The following is a 24,835-nucleotide window of genomic DNA, read 5'->3' as shown; positions in this document are numbered from 1 at the left end:
CTTGAGAAGGTAAAAAGAAAGTGAAGTCAATTGAAAAATGGGAGCAACATTCTGTCAAGTTATGTTAGAAGAATAAGGTATATAGTTGTCTTTGTTCTATCCTTAACAATCACTTATGTTGCAGCATGCATCAAAATATTATGTTACAGTTTCATAGTTTTTATGAAACTCTCCATCCAAAACTGATGATCTAAGACCTTAATGGCAAAATGGACAGATAGCCTTTACAACAAAAAAGTTTAAAAATTTGCTAAAATTTCTTGAACATATAAAACCCCTATCTAAAGGCTCACAAAAACTTCTCTGCTGTATCAAGGTTGTTTAAGATTTCTGACTTTACTTGTTCCGGAAGTGGAGCAGATGGACCTGCCTTTGAGTAGAAGCCTGCCAGAGTCCTAATGGCTTTTTCAATCACAACATATGATTCCTGCAGATAAAGCAAGTCATAAAACCTTTCACCGGCACAGTTTCATAACCATGAACACTTTAAATATCAGATTGAATTAATACCAAAGTGTGTGTGGGTCAAAATGACCCAACCTAACATGTGCATACACAATCACATTTTGCCATCTCTAACCATATGTTTTGTTTATAAAGATAAACAAAAGGTAGAAAGGTTCAACGAGAGTCTTCAGCTTTGACAGTGTGCCTGTACCACATTTAAGGGTGGGAAGTATTTGCACCCAAACTTCTGTGTTTTTCTAGAGGTAGAGATTTTGACCCATTTACTTGTGAATGGGTTGATTTTGGTTATGTTTAATCTCCAATGGGTTAAACAGGTCAAACAAGTCAAAAGTTACTCAAGTTGTAGTTTCAATGCTTAAAGCCTCCTAGGCTCCTGCATCATTCTTTTGAAAAATATTTTAAGTCAATCATATGCTTTTTGTAATTATATTTTAATTCACCAGATATATAAATATAGATATATAATTGAAATAAAAAATTATAATAATTTTAGGTCAATCGAAACCAACATGTTTACAGCTACCTGTTATGACCCATTACCAATCCTGCTCGACTCGTTATGTTGGTATTACACTATTTCTCACTTCCTGTAGAGTTCCCATTACGAACCATTTACATATAAATGGGCAGATTCGGGTTACATTTTACATCTAGTAGGTTACAGATAAGTCAAAAAGAGGTCAGCTATAACTAAAGCTGCTCAAACAGGTCGAACGCAACAAACGAATCAATAGTCAAGTGAAGTGTAATTTAAAGAATTAAACATTTATGACAAAATTTTGAACAACAATATTTACACCCTTTATACCGATGCCAACGGCGTAATTTGTTGGATTATCATAAAATAACAACAAATTATATAACGAAATTGACATGCTAACTATTTATAAAAAATGCATAAACCTTGGACAATAGTACCAAGAAAGTTACCTCATTGATTACAGTCTGCTGTCCCCTCCAATTGCCTAGATAATCTCGTATTGACGCCTTAGCAGCATCTGCAACCCGTCTAAATTTAGCCATATCATTCGGGTCTTCCTTTAGTGATTCACGCAAAGTTTTAACCACTTCTCTTGCTGAATTCAAGTAAGCCTTCGGCAACACTTTTCCAGATTTAGTTTTCTCATTAGGATCAAACAACGACTTCATGGCCCCAACTAAACTTTCAACTTTCTCCTCCTGTAATTCATTAGGTTCATCTAAGGCACGTGCTATTAGAGGTGGAAAAACACAGTTGTTAAAAGCTATAATTGAAACTAATGAGACACCACAATTGGCTAACACATGCCGCCGGCTAGTTTGTATCTCTTGATGGACACTATTACACTTGATCTCCGAAATATCTGTGATGTAAGATATATTGATTATCAATGTACGGAGTAACTAAATACAGTACAAAAAATTATTAAATAAAAAAAAAACAATCAGGTTTGGTTATTACTAATGAAATAAAATAGAGATAATGAACTTACATTCTCTGTGTGATGTGATTTTATCAGTTGAATTGAAAATAGGAGTGTGAATGTTGAGGGAGAGCAAGGATGTCATTATTTATCGCAAATTGTCAGCAGCTATGTTGATAAAGTTTAGATAGCATAACATTTATGTGAGCATGTGATTTACCTTTAGCACAATAAGGAATCATCAGTCAAACAAAGATTAACTGATCTGCTATATGGTATAATTATCATAATTATCAATTATCAAATACCATATAACTTAACGATTAATTATTTAGACCCATTAAGAGTAAATACCTGGCGAGGTGGAATTCAAGGTGTCGATGAGAGAAATAGGATAAGACTATTTCTAACTCTGCCTGATGTCACAGGCAAAAGTGCATTTTTTGGGTCAAAAAGTGTACAGTAACTCTGGCCGGACAATGTTAAATTTTGACCCCAATAAGTGTACGGTGTCAAATGAATGTAGGGTCCACTAATTTATTTATTTTATTCATTTTATTTATTTTGTTTATTTTATCATATTATATTAAAACAATAAATTATTAAAACTAATTTACTTTATTCCAAAAAAAAAGGTACAACGTTTAAAAAAAAAACACACATTGAATTAAAAAAAAAAAAAACCGAAAAAAAACATTAAAAAGACATAATTAAATAAAACTAATCTTCATCGGATTGTTCTTCGTCGGTGTCGAGATTTTGTGGTTTCGGTGGGTTGTCGAGCAAAGGCTTAAAATTATCAAGGTACATTCGCTTAAGCCTTGTGAGGAAGTCTCGTTGTTCCGGGTCGGTGATATCTTCGGTTTTCACCGATAAAACACTTGCACCAGTTAAAGCGGTGCGGAGGAGCTCCTGTTGATCTAAAAGTTTAATACTTTTAGTTTGTGCCTTTTTATGCTTCGAAATTGCGTTCAAAGCATCCTCCGCCTTTGACGAACGAGACGAACGAGACGATTGACTAGAATCGGAGTCATGTGATTTTTTGGCCTTCTTTTTAGCCTTGTCCCGTCCCATAGGCCTACGAACAAAATCATCCTCAAAAAGATCGTTTTGAGACAACGAAGGTTCAAAACTCTCCTCATCCGCACTAAGATCAACTCGACCACCCGAACCCGGAACATGCCACTTTGATTTATCTTTCAACACATACCAAGCGGCTAGGTTGTTAAACTTTTTCCCTTTTGTATTTAACACGTAGATTTGGTGGGCTCGTGTCAACACATCGACATCATTTGCTCCACTTTTCCAATTGCGTTCCGCCTCGTTGAACGCCGCTGCAAACTCACTACAAGCCTTGTTGATATTTCGCCATTTTGATGACAATTGGTCGTCACCTCGTACCCAGCCATTGTTGTTGTTGTTGAACTTGTTGTGAATCGTACCCCACAAAGAACCATACTTTTGATTATTTCTCTTTCGATTATCCTCGGACGAATCAACCCAACACTGAGCTAACCACGCTTCTTCCTCAGGTGACCAAGCCGTGACCTTCTTGGTTGCCGGTGTGTAACGAACTTGATCCTCGCCTACAAATATAAACAAACAATTAATAAAATACAACAAATACATATACATTTACTTGAAAAACAAAAAATTAAAATATATATACAACAACAAAAAAACCGAAAGCAAATAAAAAAAATAAAAAAACAGTTAAAAAAACGAAAAAATAAAAGAACATAAAAAAAAATTCGGCCAAAAAAAATTACCTAATTAATAAATATATAAACATATATATACCTAATTAACAAATACATTTACAGATTTACATAAAAATCGAAAAAAAAAAAACAACAAAAAAAACAGAAAAATATAGCAGGAAGCAAAAAACAGTGAAAAAAACGAAAAAAATAAATAAAAAAATACAGAAAAAAAACCGAAAAAGTATAGATTGGAAAAAAATAATACCTAACTCGACGTTCTTTTTTTTGTGCTTTCGTTTGGCACGATCTTGTGTTTCCGGAACCGTTTCGGTAGGAGTTTTCGGCACCGTTTCTTGGTAAATCGGAGTCATCGGGGTTTGAAAGTTGCGAAATTGTTGGGCTTCCTCAATACGCCTTTGTTGTTCCAAATATAATTGATGTTGTTTTTCGGGTGTCAATACGCGAAATTGAGGCGCGATCGACGGAACTTGTTGATAGTTGTTCGGGTTTGAGGAACCTCCTCCGATGTAAGTTCCGTACCAATCGGGTGGAGTGTTTGGTCATTGATTTGGATTTGCCATAGTTTTTTGATGAAGATTGAAAAAAAAAAGTTGGAAAGGTTGTAGAGAAGAAGAAGAATGAGGTAGAAGATGAAGAAAGTTGGAAAGAATAAATAAATAAGTTAAAAATTCAGATTTAATAAAAAAAAAATATCTCAAACGAATATATATCCGTTGGATTCGCAGCCAACCCATTCACGCCACCTGTCCCTGACCTCAATTTGACCCGACGTCAAATAGTGCACTGACGCCCCAACGCGTCAGAATCTGACGCCGCGTTGGAGGCGTCAGGGGCGTCAGATGATGCCAACTGGTCTGACGCGATTGAATCTGACGCCGCGTTGGGATTAGTCTAAGAAAATAGGAGTTGGAGATATCAATCAAAGTCAACTTCCGGTCAAGAGAGAGAGGACAATCCACTTAATACTGAAACCGTATACAGTATAGGATATAAAAGTGTTTCAGATGATATATATCGAGCTTAAAATATGTTATTGGTTAGGCTCTGAATTCTTTACAAGAGGTATTAGGTTTAAATCTGATATGGTCTAATTAGGATTACAACAATCGAAATTAAACCTCACAAATCAACAGAGACCTCAATTAGTAGAAAAAGGTCTGGAATTGAATTGCACAATATTGAAATTGTTTGATACAGAAATTGGGAGAGAAAATGTGAATTACACAATGAAAAAACCTATTCAATCTAAGTACTGAACTCGTTTAAGTATCAGCTAACAACCGCCAACATCCTAACTAACTAGTAACTGCATTCTGTTAGTCATTTGAACGAACGAGCTGATGGTCAAACGAAGTCAACAACAAGCTGGATCAATTGAAGAAGATGAATACATGTGCCAGTCACGTGCTTCATTTAAACTCCAAGGCACGTGCTAAACATGTGATCAATTTTAAACTCATAACAATACCCCCTCCTTAAGAACATTCTTGTCCTCATGAATGGTGATTCAAATTGAAAAAGAGGGAAATCGCCTGATGAAATCATCACTAAGCTCCCAAGTAGCATCATCAACATCACCATGTGCCCATTGAACCAGGAAATACACGGCATCACGATTATGCCTCTTCATGATTTTACGATCTAAAATCTTCAAAGGGACTGTAGCAATTAACCCATTTGGGTCCAATTGAGGAAATTGACCCATTGTAGCTGGAATAGAGCCATGATAAGCTTTCAGCTGAGATACATGAAAAACGGGGTGTATTTGAGATGTAGCAGGTAAGATCAATCTGTAAGCAACAGACCCAATTTTTTCTTGAATTTGAAATGGCTCAAAATACTTGGGTGAGAGTTTGTGTTGGTGCTCACCCCGTAAGGTAATCTGTCTGTAAGGTTGAAGCTTGACCAACACCCAGTCAAGCACATTGAAATTCCTGTCACTTCTGTGCCTGTCAGCATAATGTTTCATTCGGTCCTGTGCACGCTGTAAATGAAATCGAATGAGCTTAACAGCTTCAGTCCTAGCTAATAAGGTACGATCAACAGAATCCACCCTACTATCTCCTTTAGCATATAGAACTGGTGAAGAAGGTGGTTGACCATATACAATCTCAAAAGGTGTAGTATTGGTTGCATTGTGAAAATTGGTATTATATCAATATTCAGCAAGTGGAAGCCATTGTAGCCATGCTTTAAGCTTATCTCCTGTCATGCACCTAAGGTAGCATTCCAAACATCTATTCACAACCTCTGTTTGTCCATCACTTTGAGGATGGTAAGCAGTTGACATGTGAATACTAATATGCAGTAACTTGAAGAGCTCCTGCCAAAACAGACTAATGAAAACCTTATCTCTATCACAAACAATGGTTTGAGGTAACCCATGTATCTTATAGATGTGATCCAAGAACAAGGTGGCTACTTGCATAGCAGTGAAAGGGTGGGATAGAGGAATGAAATGGGCATATTTACTTAGCCTATCAACAACCACCATTATAGTAGTTTTCCCATGAGAATTAGGTAACCCTTCAATAAAATCCATAGAAATGTCAGCCCAAATTTGAAATGTCCCGTTCTTATTGATTAAAAACGTTCCATATTAATTGATTTCGTTGCGAGGTTTTGACCTCTATATGAGACGTTTTTCAAAGACTGCATTCATTTTAAAACAAACCATAACCTTTATTTCATCAATAAAGGTTTAAAAAGCTTTACGTAGATTATCAAATAATGATAATCTAAAATATCCTGTTTACACACGACCATTACATAATGGTTTACAATACAAATATGTTACAACAAAATAAGTTTCTTGAATGCAGTTTTTACACAATATCATACAAGCATGGACTCCAAATCTCGTCCTTATTTAAGTATGCGACAGCGGAAGCTCTTAATAATCACCTGAGAATAAACATGCTTAAAACGTCAACAAAAATGTTGGTGAGTTATAGGTTTAACATATATATATCAAATCATAATAATAGACCACAAGATTTCATATTTCAATACACATCCCATACATAGAGATAAAAATCATTCATATGGTGAACACCTGGTAACCGACATTAACAAGATGCATATATAAGAATATCCCCATCATTCCGGGACACCCTTCGGATATGATATAAATTTCGAAGTACTAAAGCATCCGGTACTTTGGATGGGGTTTGTTAGGCCCAATAGATCTATCTTTAGGATTCGCGTCAATTAGGGTGTTTGTTCCCTAATTCTTAGATTACCAGACTTAATAAAAAGGGGCATATTCGATTTCGATAATTCAACCATAGAATGTAGTTTCACGTACTTGTGTCTATTTTGTAAATCATTTATAAAACCTGCATGTATTCTCATCCCAAAAATATTAGATTTTAAAAGTGGGACTATAACTCACTTTCACAGATTTTTACTTCGTCGGGAAGTAAGACTTGGCCACTGGTTGATTCACGAACCTATAACAATATATACATATATATCAAAGTATGTTCAAAATATATTTACAACACTTTTAATATATTTTGATGTTTTAAGTTTATTAAGTCAGCTGTCCTCGTTAGTAACCTACAACTAGTTGTCCACAGTTAGATGTACAGAAATAAATCGATAAATATTATCTTGAATCAATCCACGACCCAGTGTATACGTATCTCAGTATTGATCACAACTCAAACTATATATATTTTGGAATAAACCTCAACCCTGTATAGCTAACTCCAACATTCACATATAGAGTGTCTATGGTTGTTCAGAAATATATATAGATGTGTCGACATGATAGGTCGAAACATTGTATACGTGTCTATGGTATCTCAAGATTACATAATATACAATACAAGTTGATTAAGTTATGGTTGGAATAGATTTGTTACCAATTTTCACGTAGCTAAAATGAGAAAAATTATCCAATCTTGTTTTACCCATAACTTCTTCATTTTAAATCCGTTTTGAGTGAATCAAATTGCTATGGTTTCATATTGAACTCTATTTTATGAATCTAAACAGAAAAAGTATAGGTTTGTAGTCGGAAAAATAAGTTACAAGTCGTTTTTGTAAAGGTAGTCATTTCAGTCGAAAGAACGACGTCTAGATGACCATTTTAGAAAACATACTTTCACTTTGAGTTTAACCATAATTTTTGGATATAGTTTCATGTTCATAATAAAAATCATTTTCTCAGAATAACAACTTTTAAATCAAAGTTTATCATAGTTTTTAATTAACTAACCCAAAACAGCCCGCGGTGTTACTACGACGGCGTAAATCCGGTTTTACGGTAATTTTAGTGTCTCCAGGTTTTAAATCATTAAGTTAGCATATCATATAGATATTGAACATGTGTTTAGTTGATTTTAAAAGTCAAGTTAGAAGGATTAACTTTTGTTTGCGAACAAGTTTAGAATTAACTAAACTATGTTCTAGTGATTACAAGTTTAAACCTTCGAATAAGATAGCTTTATATGTATGAATCGAATGATGTTATGAACATCATTACTACCTTAAGTTTCTTGGATAAACTTACTGGAAAAGAGAAAAATGGATCTAGCTTCAACGGATCCTTGGATGGCTAGAAGTTCTTGAAGCAGAATCATGACACGAAAACAAGTTCAAGTAAGATCATCACTTGAAATAAGATTGTTATAGTTATAGAAATTGAACCAAAGTTTGAATATGATTATTACCTTGTATTAGAATGATAACCTACTGTAAGAAATAAAGATTTCTTGAGGTTGAATGATCACCTTACAAGATTGGAAGTGAGCTAGCAAACTTGAAAGTATTCTTGATTTTATGTAACTAGAACTTGTAGAATATATGAAGAACACTTAGAACTTGAAGATAGAACTTGAGAGAGATCAATTAGATAAAGAAAATTGAAGAATGAAAGTGTTTGTAGGTGTTTTTGGTCGTTGGTGTATGGATTAGATATAAAGGATATGTAATTTTGTTTTCATGTAAATAAGTCATGAATGATTACTCATATTTTTGTAATTTTATGAGATATTTCATGCTAGTTGCCAAATGATGGTTCCCACATGTGTTAGGTGACTCACATGGGCTGCTAAGAGCTGATCATTGGAGTGTATATACCAATATTACATACTTCTAAAAGCTGTGTATTGTACGAGTACGAATACGGGTGCATACGAGTAGAATTGTTGATGAAACTGAACAAGGATGTAATTGTAAGCATTTTTGTTAAGTAGAAGTATTTTGATAAGTGTATTGAAGTCTTTCAAAAGTGTATAAATACATATTAAAACACTACATGTATATACATTTTAACTGAGTCGTTAAGTCATCGTTAGTCGTTACATGTAAGTGTTGTTTTGAAACCTTTAGGTTAACGATCCTGTTAAATATTGTTAACCCAATGTTTATAATATCAAATGAGATTTTAAATTATTATATTATCATGATATTATCATGTATGAATATCTCTTAATATGATATATATATATATACATTAAATGTCTTTACAACGATAATCGTTACATATATGTCTCGTTTAAAAATCATTAAGTTAGTAGTCTTGTTTTTACATATGTAGTTCATTGTTAATATACTTAATGATATGTTTACTTATCATAGTATCATGTTAACTATATATATATATATATCCATATATATGTCATCATATAGTTTTTACAAGTTTTAACGTTCGTGAATCACCGGTCAACTTGGGTGGTCAATTGTCTATATGAAACATATTTTAATTAATCAAGTCTTAACAAGTTTGATTGCTTAATATGTTGGAAACATTTAATCATGTAAATATCAATCTCAATTAATATATATAAACATGGAAAAGTTCGGGTCACTACAAAATTTGAGTAGGAATTGGTAATGGTTGTAATAAACCAGGGTAGCTAGCCAAATCTGGTTTATTTCTTTGGCAAATAAGACATTCCCTTACAAATTGCTTCACATCCTTTCTCAACCCTTTCCAATAAAACATAGCAGATAGCTTTTGAATGGTGGCATGTGTACCAGAATGACCACCAACTGAATCTTGATGGTAATGCACAAGCAATTCTTTTCTCGAAGGAAGATCAACACCCACCACTAGCTTACCTTTTCTTTTAAGTTGACCATCTTTCCAGGTGAAATGTTTAGAAGCATGTGGATTTGTAGAAAGTTGACTAATTAAAGTCTGTAAATCCACATCTGCAGTGACACTATCAATGATTCTTTGAAACATAGTGCTGTTAATTGTAGAAACCATAATTTGACACAATTGAGCACCACTATCAACTCTTGATAAGGCATCTGCAGCCCCATTCTCTGTGCCTTTCTTATAGACTATCTCATAGTCATATCCTAACAACTTTGAAAGCCACTTCATCTGAGTAGGAGTAGAAATTCTTTGATCAAGCAAATATTTTAAGCTCACATGATCAGTCTTGATGATAAAATGGTTATCTAACAAATAACCCCTCCATTTTTCTAGAGCATGAATCACTGCCAAAAATTCTTTTTCATAGGTTGATAACACTTGATGCCTAGGTGCCAGGATTTTACTCAGGTAGGCAATGGGGTGTCCATTTTGTTGTAGGACTGCTCCAATGCCTTTATCTGAAGCATCTGTTTCTATGACAAATTCTGTATTAAAGTTGGGTAGCTGCAACACTGGAGAAGTCTGCATAGCTTGTTTGAGTTCTTCAAAAGCAAGTGTTGCTTGCGGAGACCATTTAAACCCCTCTTTCTTCAACAATTGTGTCAGAGGTTGACTTATACAAGCATAATTTTTGATGAACCTCCTATAATACCCTGTTAACCCTAGGAAACCCCTCAATTGTTTAACTGACTTGGGTTGTGGCTAATTCTTAATTGCTTCAATTTTGGAAGGTTCAGTGGATACCCCTTGAACTGTGATAATGTGGCCAAGATATTCCACCTTGTTAGTAGCAAAGACACACTTGGATTGTTTAGCAAATAAGGTGTGACTTCTCATCAACTCCAGGATGAGTTGCAAGTGATGTATGTGTTCTTCAATGGTAGGACTGTAGACCAAGATGTCATTAAAAAAACTAACACAAATTTCCTCAAATATGGCTTGAAAACCTCATTCATGAGTGCTTGAAAAGTTGATGGGGCATTAGTCAATCCAAAAGGCATGACTAAGAATTCATAATGTCCTTCATGTGTCCTAAAAGCAGTTTTAGGGATGTCATCTGTACACATTCTAATTTGATGGTAGCCAGACCTAAGGTCTAATTTTGAAAAGATAGCAGACCCACTAAGCTCATCTATTAGCTCTTCAATAATGGGAATAGGAAATTTATCCTTAATTGTGTGTTTATTCAGCTCTCTATAATCAACACACATACGCCAACTACCATCCTTCTTTTTGACCATGACAATAGGTGAAGAAAATAGGCTATGACTAGGCCTAATCACCCCAGATTCCAATAGTTCAGACACCATAGTTTCTATTGCATCTTTTTGTGCAGGAGGGTGCCTATAGGGCCTAACATTGATAGCTGTCGTGCCTTCTTTCAAAGGTATCTTATGATCATGGGTTCTTGGAGGTGGTAACTCTTTAGGTATTGCAAAGACATCAGAATATGCATCAAGTAATTGAGTGATAGCTTCTGATTGCATTTCTGCAGTAGTCTTACTTGCCTCTATCATTCCAAACTGAGCAGCTGGATATACACACACATACATGGAAGCTAAATGGGCTTCCTGATGAGTAATAGCTTTACCCAGTCTCTTTCCTTCAACCCACTGTACACCTTGTTTTCTTGTGCCCCTCAATACCACTTTTTTATTCTTGTAGGTAAAGGACATCTGCAGGCTGTCAAAATTCCAGAGAATATCCCTCAATGGTTTAAGCCATTGAATTCCCAATACCATATCACAGCCTCCTAAGGGAATAAGTACCATGTCATCTTCAAAATTTTCAAAATGCATTTTCCACTTAAACCCTAAGCACTCACTAGTACTTAAAATTTTGTTTCCTCCAGGTACATTCACATTCATAGGTCTAATTTGTTGAATCTTACATCCTAACCTTCTTGCCACATTTATATCAAGAAAGTTATGTGTACTGCCAGAATCGATTAATATGTGAATGGTTTGGTTTTGTACCTTCCCACAGACCCATATGGTCTGATATGAGTTTGTTCCAGTAAGAGCATTTAAAGAAATATGTGGTGAATACTCTATCACCTCCTCTGAAACATCTTCAAACTCTGCAGCCTGTGTAACTTCTGCAATTGTGTTGTTTCCTTCATCTTCATCTTGTAATATTTCTAAGGAATAGAGTTGCCCACTGCATTTATGACCTGGAATGTACTTTTAATCACAATAGAAACATAAACCCTTTGCTCTCTTATCCTCCAATTCTTTTTGTGTTAACTGCTTCTTCTGGTTTAGGTGTAGGCAAGGCCAATCTTGTAGGTGTAGAGGGCAATGTCATCACAGTGTTTGATGGTGCATTTGTTGTGACATTTCTTGACTGATAGCTAGTATAGCCTGTCCTTGGTGTTGGTAAAATTGGAGCATATTTCTTCTTGGTGGCTTCAATGGTATCTTCTTGCAACTTAGCCAAACAAAAAGTATCTTCCAATGTATTAGGTTTGAACATTCTTACTGGAAATTCAATATCTTTTTGTAAGCCTCCCAAATATAGACTAATGGCTTGCTTCTCACTTATTTCAACTTTATTTAACAGATTCTCAAATGCATCTTGGTATGCCTGCACAGATCCATTTTGCTTCAAATTCTTAAGTTTAGCCATTGGATCTTCAATTGTGGTTCCAAATCTTTTGAGGATTGCTGCTTCATAAGTATTCTAGTCTACATCTTCACCATGTATCTTGATGTATTGTTAGTGCCAGTGTAGAGCTTTCTTATAAAGGTGAATTGAAGCTACCTTCACCTTATCTTCCTCTTCTATGCCATCAACAAAGAAAAATTGCTTACATCTGTACAGCCAATCATTAACCTCGTCTCCATCAAATTTTGGAAAATTCAGTTTAGTAAGCCTTGTGAGTTGTAATGATCCTTTACTGCTACCTCCTTCACCGCCTTTAATCTTCTGCAACTCTTTAGTAACATAATTCTGTTGTACTAACACATTGCTTAATTGAGCTGTTACATCAGCCATCGCCTTCCTGATGTCTTCCAATGATGCATTCACCAACTCAGTGATGAACTCTTTGGTGTTGTCATCCGTAGACGAGCCTCGTGTAGCAACCACCATGATTCCTGAAATTTTTTGTCAAAATTAGATCAATTTCACCATGAAATCGCTCTGATACCAAATGATATGGTCTAATTAGGATTACAACAATCGAAATTAAACCTCACAAATCAACAGAGACCTCAATTAGTAGAAAAAGGTTTGGAATTGAATTGCACAATATTGAAATTGTTTGATACAGAAATTGGGAGAGAAAATGTGAATTACACAATGAAAAAACCTATTCAATCTAACTACTGAACTCGTTTAAGTATCAACTAACAACCGCCAACATCCTAACTAACTAGTAACTGCATTCTGTTAGTCATTTGAACGAACGAGCTAATGGTCAAACGAAGTCAACAACAAGCTGGATCAATTGAAGAAGATGAATACATGTGCCAATCACGTGCTTCATTTAAACTCCAAGGCACGTGCTAAACATGTGATCAATTTTAAACTCATAACAAAATCATGTCTAAGACGACGAATATTAAGTGATAGTTAAGGATGAGTTGGTTACAACCATGGTCCATGGAGTGAAAACTTCATTTTTGAAAAGGCTTTTATATTTTCACCATAGTTTTTACTACATCCATTATATATATGTACATTAAAAGATTGTACGATACTACATGTTAATGCATAATTTATGATAATGTAGTAAAAATAATAGTGGATATATCATCACCTTTGTGAAATTGAACATTGTGACTCATTTTTTTATTTTTTTATAGTATATTAAAATAAAAAATATCAAATCAAAAACTTTTATTGTGTCGTTCAAACAAAAAAAAAAAAAGACTTATTGTGCCCATGTAAGTATGTAACACATTTATGTGTATTTAGTAAACTCACCATTTTTTCCTTAAATATCAAAACTTATAATCGATACTCACATAAAAACAAATATTAGATTGAATTACAACAATAACTAATCGATATGATGTATACATAACCCAACCCAGAGTCCCGGGTTGACTTTTTGGGGAGCCCGTTCCAGCCGTTGTCACATCCCTGAGACTCTGAGAGAAAAATGTGTGCCCATACCTTCAAACAAAGAAAGTCATCCTTTAAAGAGACTTATTTTTTGAACAACAAGATTGAAGTCACTGACAGGAGACCACCAAAAGAATTCCACCCGATCATATCCTTTCCACACGTCAAGGATGTTCGATCATATCCTTTCCACGTATCAAGGATGTTCCACCGAATAACTGTTATAGGACATGCTCAGACAACGATGCCTCCAGAGGACTTCATAAACTACTGCAAAGTAAATTGCATTATGAAATCCCCATGTGAGATTGGAACTCGAGACCTCACGAACGCCTAGAAGGGCGATAACCAACGAAGATGGTTTGTAAAGAGACTATTATAATGTTATACTCTTTCATCTTTATTTATTTATTATTATTATTATTTTTGAACAGCAGTTTAGGATCAGCCAATGGACTTAACCACCCACGCGATCATCTCCTACAGTTGCATAACTCATCCCCAACTGCTGCCTTGGAAGAAACCCAGACCAATCCAAGGGCATGGCCGGTAAAACCCCCCTCCCTGCTGCCCCCACAAAGATGTGCGAAAGGCGACCTTAGGTGGAATTCGAGATCAAGGGATATCCTTGTGTGCAATGTTGTCATCCCATGGAATCGAAATCTCAACATCTAACAAAGAGGTATGAGCCATTAACACTGGATGCACTAACTTCAGGTGCTTACATTGTCCAAGTCCAGAAGATATATCAATGTCACACACTGGTATAGCATTCTGCTACTCACATTCTTTTTAGAAAGCTTGATACAAATAATTCAATGTTGTCCCCCTTGTGATGGATGATATGACCCTAAAGAACTTGGGTAAGAACAAAAACTACATGCACAAGAGTCACCAAAAGGGTTTACTACAATATAATTATATAAACAAGAACAAAAAAAGAAATACATGTCAAACTCATTCTATATCCAGAGAAATGATCCACCACTAGTTTCTATCACAGGCTATCGACAGTTCAATACCAATGTACGAGAACGTTAGTTTCTATCAAATGAAACATAATCAAACAAACACAACCGGAACACAGCTCATGTAAGTTGTGCTTTTACTCTCTTGCTTTCAATAGTGACCTTTTGTTGAGTATCAAAATCAATAACATCCAGATCAAATACGGTTCCCAAATACCCGTATAAAATTCTCTCTTTCTTCCCATTCTCGTTATCCAACTTTACAAAGTTGGGGTCTTTCCTACCACCTCTCGTTGGTCTGAACATGGACTTTATAGAGGCCCAAGACCTACGTCCATGATTCTGTTTCTCCAAGAAATCTGCAAGTCTCATGGCATTTTTCAGACCTGATTCGTCACCAGCAAACTTAACACAGGTTGTGCCCATGTGTCCTTCTCTTCCGTACATTGACTTTGACTTTCCAGTGGTGAATCCAAAACCTGGGGAAAAAAATAACACAAGATTCACATAAAGCCTTGTTAATAGCAATACCCACCCAAATTACCTGATGAATTACTAATGCTTTTGACATGTGATCATAGTACAAGCAATTAAATTTAGATGATAACAATCAATAACAAAACAACAAAGTGCAGTTGCCATCACATATATTGCAGAGCTTAATATTTTTTATTTATTTATACAAGCTATTCTGCAAAACAATTTTGCTAATCGATGTCATACAGTATGAAAGGATTATTATCTACAGATCACTATAGCCCTTTGATACGAGGGTTCGGTATATGCATAGTGCATGAAACATAACACTCTACAGGTTGGCTTTTATCTCAATTATTACTCCAAAACGGGCCAACAAAAAGAAATCGGTCAAAAGAAAAAAGTCAAAAAGATCAAATGGGTCAAGGCCTACTTTTATACAACTGAACATCCTAAAGTGTTCTATCTGGAGCTCTGGATTGTTGCTGTGCCAATATTGTAAGTGTACCTATGGATAACTGAATTATTGGTTAACCGAACCCAACCAATCGTGGTTCAACCTGTATTACATAACGACCCATTTGGACCATTTAGACAAATATCCCGGCAAGTCCACCTTGCCATTTCTAATGCCAAAGAACAAATTCGGCCCAAGCTGAAAACAACATGTTTTGCCCATTAGACAATCTGCCTAACTTGCCCATCATACCACCTATAATCAAGGTTGCAAAAATCGCTATTCGGGGAGTACTTGGTCGGGACTTTTGAGGGAGTGATCGGAGTGTAATAACTACTCCTTCCGTCCCAAATCTATCGTTCTGTTTCGAGGTCTTTTTTCCAACTTTGACTTTAAATTATTTTTTATGTGTTATATAATACTTGACGAACGTTATACCATTAAAAATATATTCAAAAACCAATCCAGTGATACAAATTTCATCGAATAATATATAATACAAATGGAAATATTTAAAGTCAAAATTGAAGAAAAAGACATCCAAAGTTAAAAAAACGGGACAACAGATTTGGACGGAGGTAGTAATAAGCAATAATTTTCAAAACTATATGTGTAAATATTCAAGAAAATCCATAAACGTCTATATAACTGTCTAGACACATATACATAATCTTCATTTGTTCTCTATATATATATATATATATATATATATATATATATATATATATACATATATATATATATATATATATATATATATAGGGGCAGGATCAATGGGGAAGTAACCAATCGGGGGGAAGCGGGGGGAAGCAAAAAAAAAAATTTCGTTTTTTGAAAAAACTTTGTTCACGAACATTATAGATTGGATGAAAATAAGAACATTTAGAAAAGACACTTCGTGATGAATGTTATTATTTTGGCGGGAAAACGATCGACAAAAATAACATTCAAGATAATATTGTTCGTGAAGAATGTTAACGTTTTTTTTTCATGTTTTGTGAAGTAAAATTTAGCCCGATTTAGAGTTTAGGGTTTAGGGTTTAGGGTTAGGGTTTGGTGTTTTGGGTTTATTCCATAAACCCAAAACACCAAACCCTAAACCCTAAACCCTAAACCGTTCGTGTTAAAAACTCAATCTAAACCCTAAACCCTAAATTTCTAAACCCTAATATCTAAACCCTATAAACCCTAATATCTAAACCCTAATATCTAAACCCTAATGTCTAAAACCTCAACATACGCTCGAAAAACACGATAATTGTTATATATTACTTCTTCGAGCGTTTTCCCGCCAAAATAATAACATTCATCACGAAGTGTCTTTTCTAAATGTTCTTATTTTCATCCAATCTATAATGTTCGTGAACAAAGTTTTTTCAAAAAACGAAAAAAAAAAAAAAATTTGCTTCCCCCCGAATGGTTACTTCCCTCTTGATCCTACCACTATATATATAATTTAATTTCATATTAAAATGTTGACCAATATTGAGTTTGACCAATTTTGACCGACTAAATCCGACTTTGACCCATTGACCTACGTTGACCAATTAATTACTCGGATTTTGGAAACTTGGATTGGTCGGTTCCTATACAGGAGTAAACCGAGAGTAATTGACATTAATCGGTGAATTTTACAACACTGCATCTAATACAGATGGATATAAAAGAAATGCAAAGCAAAGGTAGACATAAATATATTTATACCTCTAAGTATCATGTCAACTGCTTTACTGCTTAAACCCGTCATACGTCCATCCTTGCCCTTTCTGGAAGCTGTGTTGTGTATGATGACATGAGGTGGCCACAATATGAGGTCATCGCGATCGGCATCAGCTTCTTCAGCAGATAACTGCTGATATGATTTTGAATTATCTGGAGGCATAGTATATTTCCAGCCCATTAAAATGCAAAATGCTTTATGCAGACCCAAATGATCAGTAACTTGGTCAGAAGTTGCTATTTCTGGGTTGTATGTGTGCATGATTAGACTATGGATATCTGGAAAACCTTTGGAGAACCTGTATTTGCATAAATGACTTATTCATCACTTCAAATTTATTAAGGCCTAGAATCATGTTAAGAGGTCCATAAAAGATAGCAGAAATTGGTATTTAATGTAGAAAAAATTACTTGGGTCGTCCCTGATAAATACTTGAATTATCAATTTCAATTAAACTGCCATCCCACTTTGTATCCTAAAATTAGAGCACATCCATGAACTTGCAGAGCAATTTCTCGAAGACAGGTCACCATAAGCCAAATTTGCTAATATTTTCCCAGGTCCAATAATCAGATATAAACACACTTACAACAACATAATCAGAATCACTACAACAACAAACAAATAGCTGTGCACTACAACTGTCACAGTGAGGCTAAAGATAGAACACCCTAATTATAAAAACTGCAGATGTTACGGATACTAGTCCCGACCAGCAACTTTTACAAACTCACTAAAAAAGGGGGCATATGTGTCAATATCAAAACCTAGTTAGCAACTTAGTGAGATAGAATTAAACCCAAATAAATTCTGACTATCAAGTAAGATAACTACTATGCGAAAAACAAAATCAACCACACCTAAACTGCACCAAAACCATAGAATGAACAATGTAGTTATTTCTACAATGTGAGCATAAATGATTGGTTAATGAGTCCAAGCCATATTAAGAGAAAATATCATTAAATACTGAACACACAAACTTTATCCTACCATTGATCATCATGTGATTGACACCCTTACCTAATACCCATGAAAAACTATGTCCATAATATAAAATAGAGGGCCCACAATGAGATCTTACTGTTCAGAGAACAAGCAAGTACAGAGCAAGAAGACAGGTTTTCCCTGAATTAGATGACTGTAATATTGAATATATCACCAGAACAGAAACATATACATAGTAATATAGTGAGTGTGTGTGTGTGTGTGTGTGTGTATTTATATATACATATATAAATATATACATATAAACATATATGTAGCCCTCTTCGCCAAGTGGGAGCATGATAGATTGATAGTTAAACAAGATTGCCTAAAATAAAGTATAAATTCGAGCTGTGCATACGAGCTACTAGCTAATGTATCATAAACAAAAAGAGAAACAAACTCTAAATACAAGTCATCCAAAAAATTGTGACTAAAACGGTAAATTTACAATCGTGATCTTCATTATATCACTATCAATCAGTCTAATTCAACCCTCTAAACAATTCATAATAGATTTATCTCTACTTCAAATAAAGATTTAAACATTAATGCCTCATGGCATGCGAATATAACATGAAAAGAAAAAGCTAGATAAGTACTAGGAGCAGAATATATGCACATACAACAAACCAACATATATACATATAATGTGTATATGGAATTCAAACCAAACCTGCCACAAACAAGACACCGAAGAGAAGCCTGTTTACCATCAGCCAAAAACTTCTTCTTTAGATTAGCACTCTCATTAACCAATCTAATATAAATCAAAAATGCATTTTTCAACTTCTCTTGATCCACTTCATTAAACTTACTACCCATCACTTCGTTTCTATTACTACTAAAACCCGCACCGGCATTCGTATTCCCATTCTGCAAAAGCTGTTGCTTTTGTCTTTCATATTCATCACTAAGATCTCTTACATCCCCTAGTTTTCGTTTGAGCGAACCATCAACACCTAACGGGTTCCTATAATCTTGATTATCTTGTGTGGAATGATCATTTGTAGCGCCGGGGACAGGACGACCGGGTGGGAATTTTCTATCGAAACCTAACCGTGATTCAGGACCTGGAGGGCGAATCGGAGCCCTAGGAATCTGTAGGGGAAAATCTTGGTAATCAGGTGGTAAAGCGAAGTAGGATCGAGCACTGCCGTCCGCGAAAACGATTGTTCGACGATCAAGCATGTGGAATCCATTCGTCGGTGGTAGAGGTGATGGTAATTGTTGTAGTGGTGGTGCGAAGTTTTCGGGTACTGGATTAGGGTTAGGGTTAGGGTTAGCATTTGGTTTGGGGGATGGTTTGTAATTTGAAGGAGAGGGTTTTGGATTAGGGTTAAGGTTTTTGTTGGTGGGGGATCGCCGATGAGTTTTACGGAGGTGAGAGACAGAGGAAGAAGTTGAAGCCTTACCACCTCCGGACATCTGTGTAAATCAGATTGCAACCTGCAATCTTGGTGTTTGATCATGAAAAATGAAAAATGAAAAATTATGGTAGTATACAAGTCTTAACTCTTAATTATGTAGAATCTGCATTTTATTTTTCAATTTAAACTTCAAATCAAATATTTTTATTAGTATGTTATACAATATTTGATAAATAATTCTAAATGAAGTGAATTTTTAATATATTCAACTAAATTGGTATAACTTTTATAAAGTATTACGGAGTATATACTATATGACACAATTAAAAGTTAGAATTGAAAGTGAAATCGAAATTGAAATTGAAAGACTTTCAAGAATTAAAACATGACACTATTATATATTCCGTAACACATATAATAGTAGTATAAGGTGTTGTTTGTTTTTTAAAATGTTAGACGTCTGATGTCTAAATACGTTGGTAAGGAAGATTTGGAGGGAAGGGGAGACATACAAAAATAAAAAATAGTTTAAAATGTCTTTCAAAGTAAGAAGTTAAATTTTATGTTTGTTTGGTTCGAAGATATATGGATATCCTATTTTCATATGTGAGGTAATATTTTTACATAATTATTTTATAGATTCATTCATATTTATGCATTGATAGATATACTGTACAATCAACTATTGCATAAAAAATAATCTGTATTCAAGTGGATTTATCATTACCCATTTTATACATATATCCTCATAAAAACAAAGATCTTATGTAAATATGTCTTCCATCCGCAATATAATATATAATAAAGAAAAACAAACAACACTTAAGTATTCAAAATTTATGACTAGAAACATTTTTTAAAACATTTGTCATAAAATAATATAAAGACCGTTGTCACAATGAATGAATAAAATTAAGGGTTAACGGAAAGTGGCGAGAAGATTGTGGGTGATGTGAAAAATTTGAGATAACGTTGTGAAAAAGAGGAACGTATAAGTTATAGGAAGGGTTATGGAAAGGAAAATGGTGATGTGACACAGTAGTCCCATCATTTTTATTCGTTAAAGTTCAAACAAAAAAAGAAAAGATAAAGGGAGATGCGTGACCCGCAGTTTGATATTGTCATAAGAATTGTGGATGAATAAAGGCACCTCCACAGCGTCCCTCTCTAAACTCCCATTAGGAGTAGAGCATTTTAGAATGTAACGAAGGGTTTAACAAATGTGTAACAAATGGTCAAAAAGATTGGAATTTCTGTGATGATTCTTTAAAAAAAAAAAAAAAAAAAAAAAAAAAAGGTTGTTGACAGAATTAGAAGATGTCTTAGCAAAGTGTGTTTCACCCGGATATCAAAGCCAAATATGCATTGCTGGCAAGTTCTCTGTAAGCCCACGGGAAGGGAAGGGGGGGCGGTGATCAAATAAAAGAGACTATTTGTAAATAAAAAAAAGGAGAGATGATGGGTTGTATAATCTCACGATGGCATATGTGATCTATATAGGGTTCATGGTGTATTTTAACATCCACCTGACAATTTGCGAATAACCAAATTATCGCATAAATGAAATAGTCAAAAACTTGCAAATTACTTTTGTTTTATTGTTGGGAATTTTTGGCTAAAATTGAAAAATTTATACTGAATCTGGGTAGAATTACTTTTGTTTTATTGTTGGGAATGGTAATGGGTAGGATTATTGAGTGAAAACGGAATTGGAATCATCTCTTAAACATTCATCCAGTATCATTCCCACTCATCCTCATCCTCATCCTCATCCCCATTCCCATTCCCATTCCATTCCCACCACCCACCCACCAAAACCCTCAATCCAATCACACCTATTTTTATGATCAGGTGAAAAATGTGTCCTATTTAATTTAAGACCCAACAAATAATAAGAACTTTCATAGTTCCATGTGATGCCTATATAAATTGCCCACATAATATTCGCAAAAGCTTTAACAGACATGGGGAAATGGTAACGCAGTAAACACGTTATGATTTGGTATGATTCGAAACAACTAAATGAATTATTCATACCAAAAAAACAAGGGAAAAAGATAAGGTTTTGACTGATTATATCTAACAAAAACTATCACGTTCAACTTAAATTCACATAGTATATAACGTACAACAGCAAACCAAGGTCTGTCCAAAACTAGACAACGCTAAATGCAGACTGCAGCGTCGATGAAAACCGATTTGCAATAGTCTGGGAGGCAAATTGTTGAATCTGCTTCTTTGCATCTGAATCAACACAAATGTCCAAAAAATCAAATTTTACCAACACCACTTGCACAATAAAAGACAACTGTAACTTTACATCAAAAAGTTAACAGAGACAAAATAAGATTGACATAATATTGTATCCATTATTCTGTATTACGTTTCCATCTTTATATAGCACCCAAATCAGGTCACTTTTATAAAGGGTCAGGTTGGGTAACGATTTCTATTTCTATCTCCTTGATTTTGAATAATTTTATTCAAGCTCTCTCAACGGTATGTATTAGAAAAAAATAGATTGTGTGTTATTAACCATCTGACACGTTAAAGACAAAAGCATATACATAATTAACCAGATAATGTGAACTCAAACTGGTATAATACACAAAGCATTCCATAAGTTACGCAAATCCTAGCAAAAATCTAACTATGTTGAAAAGAGTTATACATACCTTTGCGGCATTTTGTGAAGCCCACAATATTTGCAATGCTGAGAGTCAAGCAAACTCCAACAACAAGAAGATAATCAGCTTGGAACCTTATCAGAGAGAATATACCAAAGAAGATCCATACAACCGCCTGCAAAAAGACAATAGCTTAGATGCAGTCATTAGTAATCACTATTTTAGCTTGCAATCAAACTTTCTAGATTGAAATTAATCGTGCAATATTAGTGTTGCAATTGAATTCAAAAATCTACTTACAGTCAAGTAAAGGGTCCACCAGAACAGCCATGAATCCTTTTTGTTCATTCGAGCTAATGACTGTTAAAGAAAGACACAATATATATAAGCCACGAAATACAGGTAATATAGAGCCGGTTAATAAGATTGCATTTGGTCTTTGAATAATGGAATGAATAAAATAAAAAATAAAATGTAACAACACGCCTCTTGGTCAAGACATTCAAATTTCCACACACTTTCACCATTGTCATCGATTTCATTCCACCACCTCAAACCGACTAAGATTCGACCGCTGACATTTTTAACTACCCAGAAATCGAGAGCGGCCAGAAGAACAGTCACCACAAAAATTATGACAAAACTATCAAAAAACAGAGCGGATAGAATATAAAATGCCAATGCTCCAGCCTGTATTGACAGAGAATAAACAAGATTAATATGAAATGTAGTAAGGATAAAGAAAAAGAGATCATAAAAAAGACTAGACCTTGAAGAGCACATGAAAGAAGCATATCCTTGGGTTCGCATAGTTTTCCCCTTGAGGCTGAGCACAAATAAACAATAAGTAAGCCTCTATAACCAGAAACCATAGCATTACAAGCTTATAGTGCAAAGTAGGATATTCTGTTAAAAACTAATCGTATGCTAAGAGCTTTCAGATTTTTACCAACTGAAAATGCATTGTTGACCCTTACTCTTCATCGTACACACAAAAGAACATGATGCAGAATGATTTGCTCCGAAAAATATAAAACAGATACTAAAGCTTGAGTATATGGCATGTTATAGTTCAAATTTAAATTTATTCATTTTTCAAAAACAAATCCTAGAATATGATGCACAATTCACTGTCAGTTTCTAAAGCTAACTAATTAGCTCAAAGTAGCAACTTAACAATTACCTAACAGCACAATGTGAAAAATATACAACTTATCGTCAATCTACCATTAAAATAAGTAATGTACACTACTTACAAAACATAAATAGAAACAATCACTGGCCTCTGAGTCCCCGAGCATATGAAAAACCAAAACAAACTTATAAATCGTGCTTTATTAACTATATCAGTAATCGACATAATCATGTGCAAGTGCAACAGCATAATAAAAAAAATGAATACATGATCCATTTTACTACGCAGTCTCAGCTAAACAAATGAGTAACATGTCACTACCGAACAACAATTCTCGCAAACTTATCAGTCAGTTTCCTGTCACCAATACTGCCTAATAAAAGATCTAGGGCTAAACAATTAAAAGCAACAAAGAAGAAAACTACACTTCATAATTTCAACAACTTAGATTATAGAAGAATATTGTGAATTGTATGCTAAATCAACACGTGATAGAAACTTAAGCATATTGTATGGCCCAAGCAATTTCGGATCTAACAAACGGATGATAACATACACTGTATATCATAACATGATTCTTAAAGCAGCTAAATAGTAATTGTGAATCAAACCGGATTCAGATCCATGATAACGAAGAATCAGCCTTCGATCCTCAGCAAATTCGCGGGATTTTAAACGCGTCGTTCACTGCAATGATGAAAGGATTAAGGTTTTGGGGATGAAGTTTGGGCGTCGCGGATCTAGTTTGTAGATTTTTCAAAAAAGCTCCTTATGTTTGATTATTTACACGTACAGCCCTTGATTGTTTCACGTCTCTAGACTTTCACAAAATCCTCCTTTCTCATCTTTCACGTCTCTAGACTTTCACAAAAACCCAACAATTTATCAAAGCATATCACACACATTATTGAGTGTAATGCTATTGGATTTCACTATTCGCTATCTTGCTTACATTAACACTTTAATGAATTGCTACGGTGTACTGCATGCATTGTTTGGATATTTTGATGTAAAGTGTTATGATTTGATTTCGTTAATAAAGGTTTGAAAGTGTTTGGTATAAATGTTTGGATTTGATTTTAAATGTGAAAACTTAAGTTCATATCTTTACATATGAAGAAAATGACTAAATATAGAGAAACAGATATTATTGTAGCGACCCGACAAAATTGTCATTGACGACGCCGTTAACTTAGGTCCCGTTACGTGGGCATAGTCACTATATGAGACGCGTTTGACCAAAATTATGTCGCATTCATTTGAAACGTACAAGACTTACAAAGTTTAGCTTATCAAACGGTTCGACAACATGT

The 24,835-nt window shown here is 34.6% G+C and overlaps 3 protein-coding genes across 4 annotated transcripts; all 3 read right to left on the bottom strand.

Moving 5' to 3' along the window:
- Positions 1 to 91: 91 nt before the first annotated feature.
- On the bottom strand, positions 92 to 2,242 carry LOC139890740 (photosystem II D1 precursor processing protein PSB27-H2, chloroplastic-like). 2 transcript variants are annotated; one of them, XM_071873652.1, is made up of 4 exons: positions 2,226 to 2,242; positions 1,941 to 2,091; positions 1,399 to 1,811; positions 92 to 427 (listed from the first exon to the last, which is right to left on the bottom strand). In XM_071873652.1, exons 2-4 carry the CDS (start codon positions 2,014 to 2,016, stop codon positions 290 to 292), a joined length of 627 nt encoding a protein of 208 aa, XP_071729753.1. In that variant the 5' UTR covers positions 2,017 to 2,091; positions 2,226 to 2,242; the 3' UTR covers positions 92 to 289. The 2 variants fall into 2 exon arrangements, with proteins under 2 accessions (XP_071729753.1, XP_071729752.1); XM_071873651.1 differs by lacking the exon at positions 2,226 to 2,242 and having other exon boundaries at positions 1,941 to 2,193.
- A 12,413-nt stretch (positions 2,243 to 14,655) lies between these two features.
- LOC139890739 (uncharacterized) lies at positions 14,656 to 19,855 on the bottom strand. The gene is made up of 3 exons (XM_071873650.1): positions 19,067 to 19,855; positions 17,388 to 17,701; positions 14,656 to 15,228 (listed from the first exon to the last, which is right to left on the bottom strand). The coding sequence occupies exons 1-3, from the start codon at positions 19,816 to 19,818 to the stop codon at positions 14,870 to 14,872; spliced, it is 1,425 nt and encodes a 474-aa protein (XP_071729751.1). The 5' UTR covers positions 19,819 to 19,855; the 3' UTR covers positions 14,656 to 14,869.
- Positions 19,856 to 21,649: 1,794 nt separating this feature from the next.
- Positions 21,650 to 24,247, bottom strand: LOC139890738 (Golgi apparatus membrane protein-like protein ECHIDNA). The gene is made up of 6 exons (XM_071873649.1): positions 24,134 to 24,247; positions 23,157 to 23,213; positions 22,874 to 23,077; positions 22,688 to 22,747; positions 22,436 to 22,562; positions 21,650 to 22,004 (listed from the first exon to the last, which is right to left on the bottom strand). The coding sequence occupies exons 1-6, from the start codon at positions 24,146 to 24,148 to the stop codon at positions 21,916 to 21,918; spliced, it is 552 nt and encodes a 183-aa protein (XP_071729750.1). The 5' UTR covers positions 24,149 to 24,247; the 3' UTR covers positions 21,650 to 21,915.
- Between the last annotated feature and the right edge of the window lie 588 nt (positions 24,248 to 24,835).

Source organism: Rutidosis leptorrhynchoides, chromosome 2 (genome assembly GCF_046630445.1).
Source record: "Rutidosis leptorrhynchoides isolate AG116_Rl617_1_P2 chromosome 2, CSIRO_AGI_Rlap_v1, whole genome shotgun sequence".
In the NCBI taxonomy this organism is placed as follows: domain Eukaryota; kingdom Viridiplantae; phylum Streptophyta; class Magnoliopsida; order Asterales; family Asteraceae; genus Rutidosis; species Rutidosis leptorrhynchoides.
This window is presented reverse-complemented; position numbering and strand designations above follow the sequence as displayed.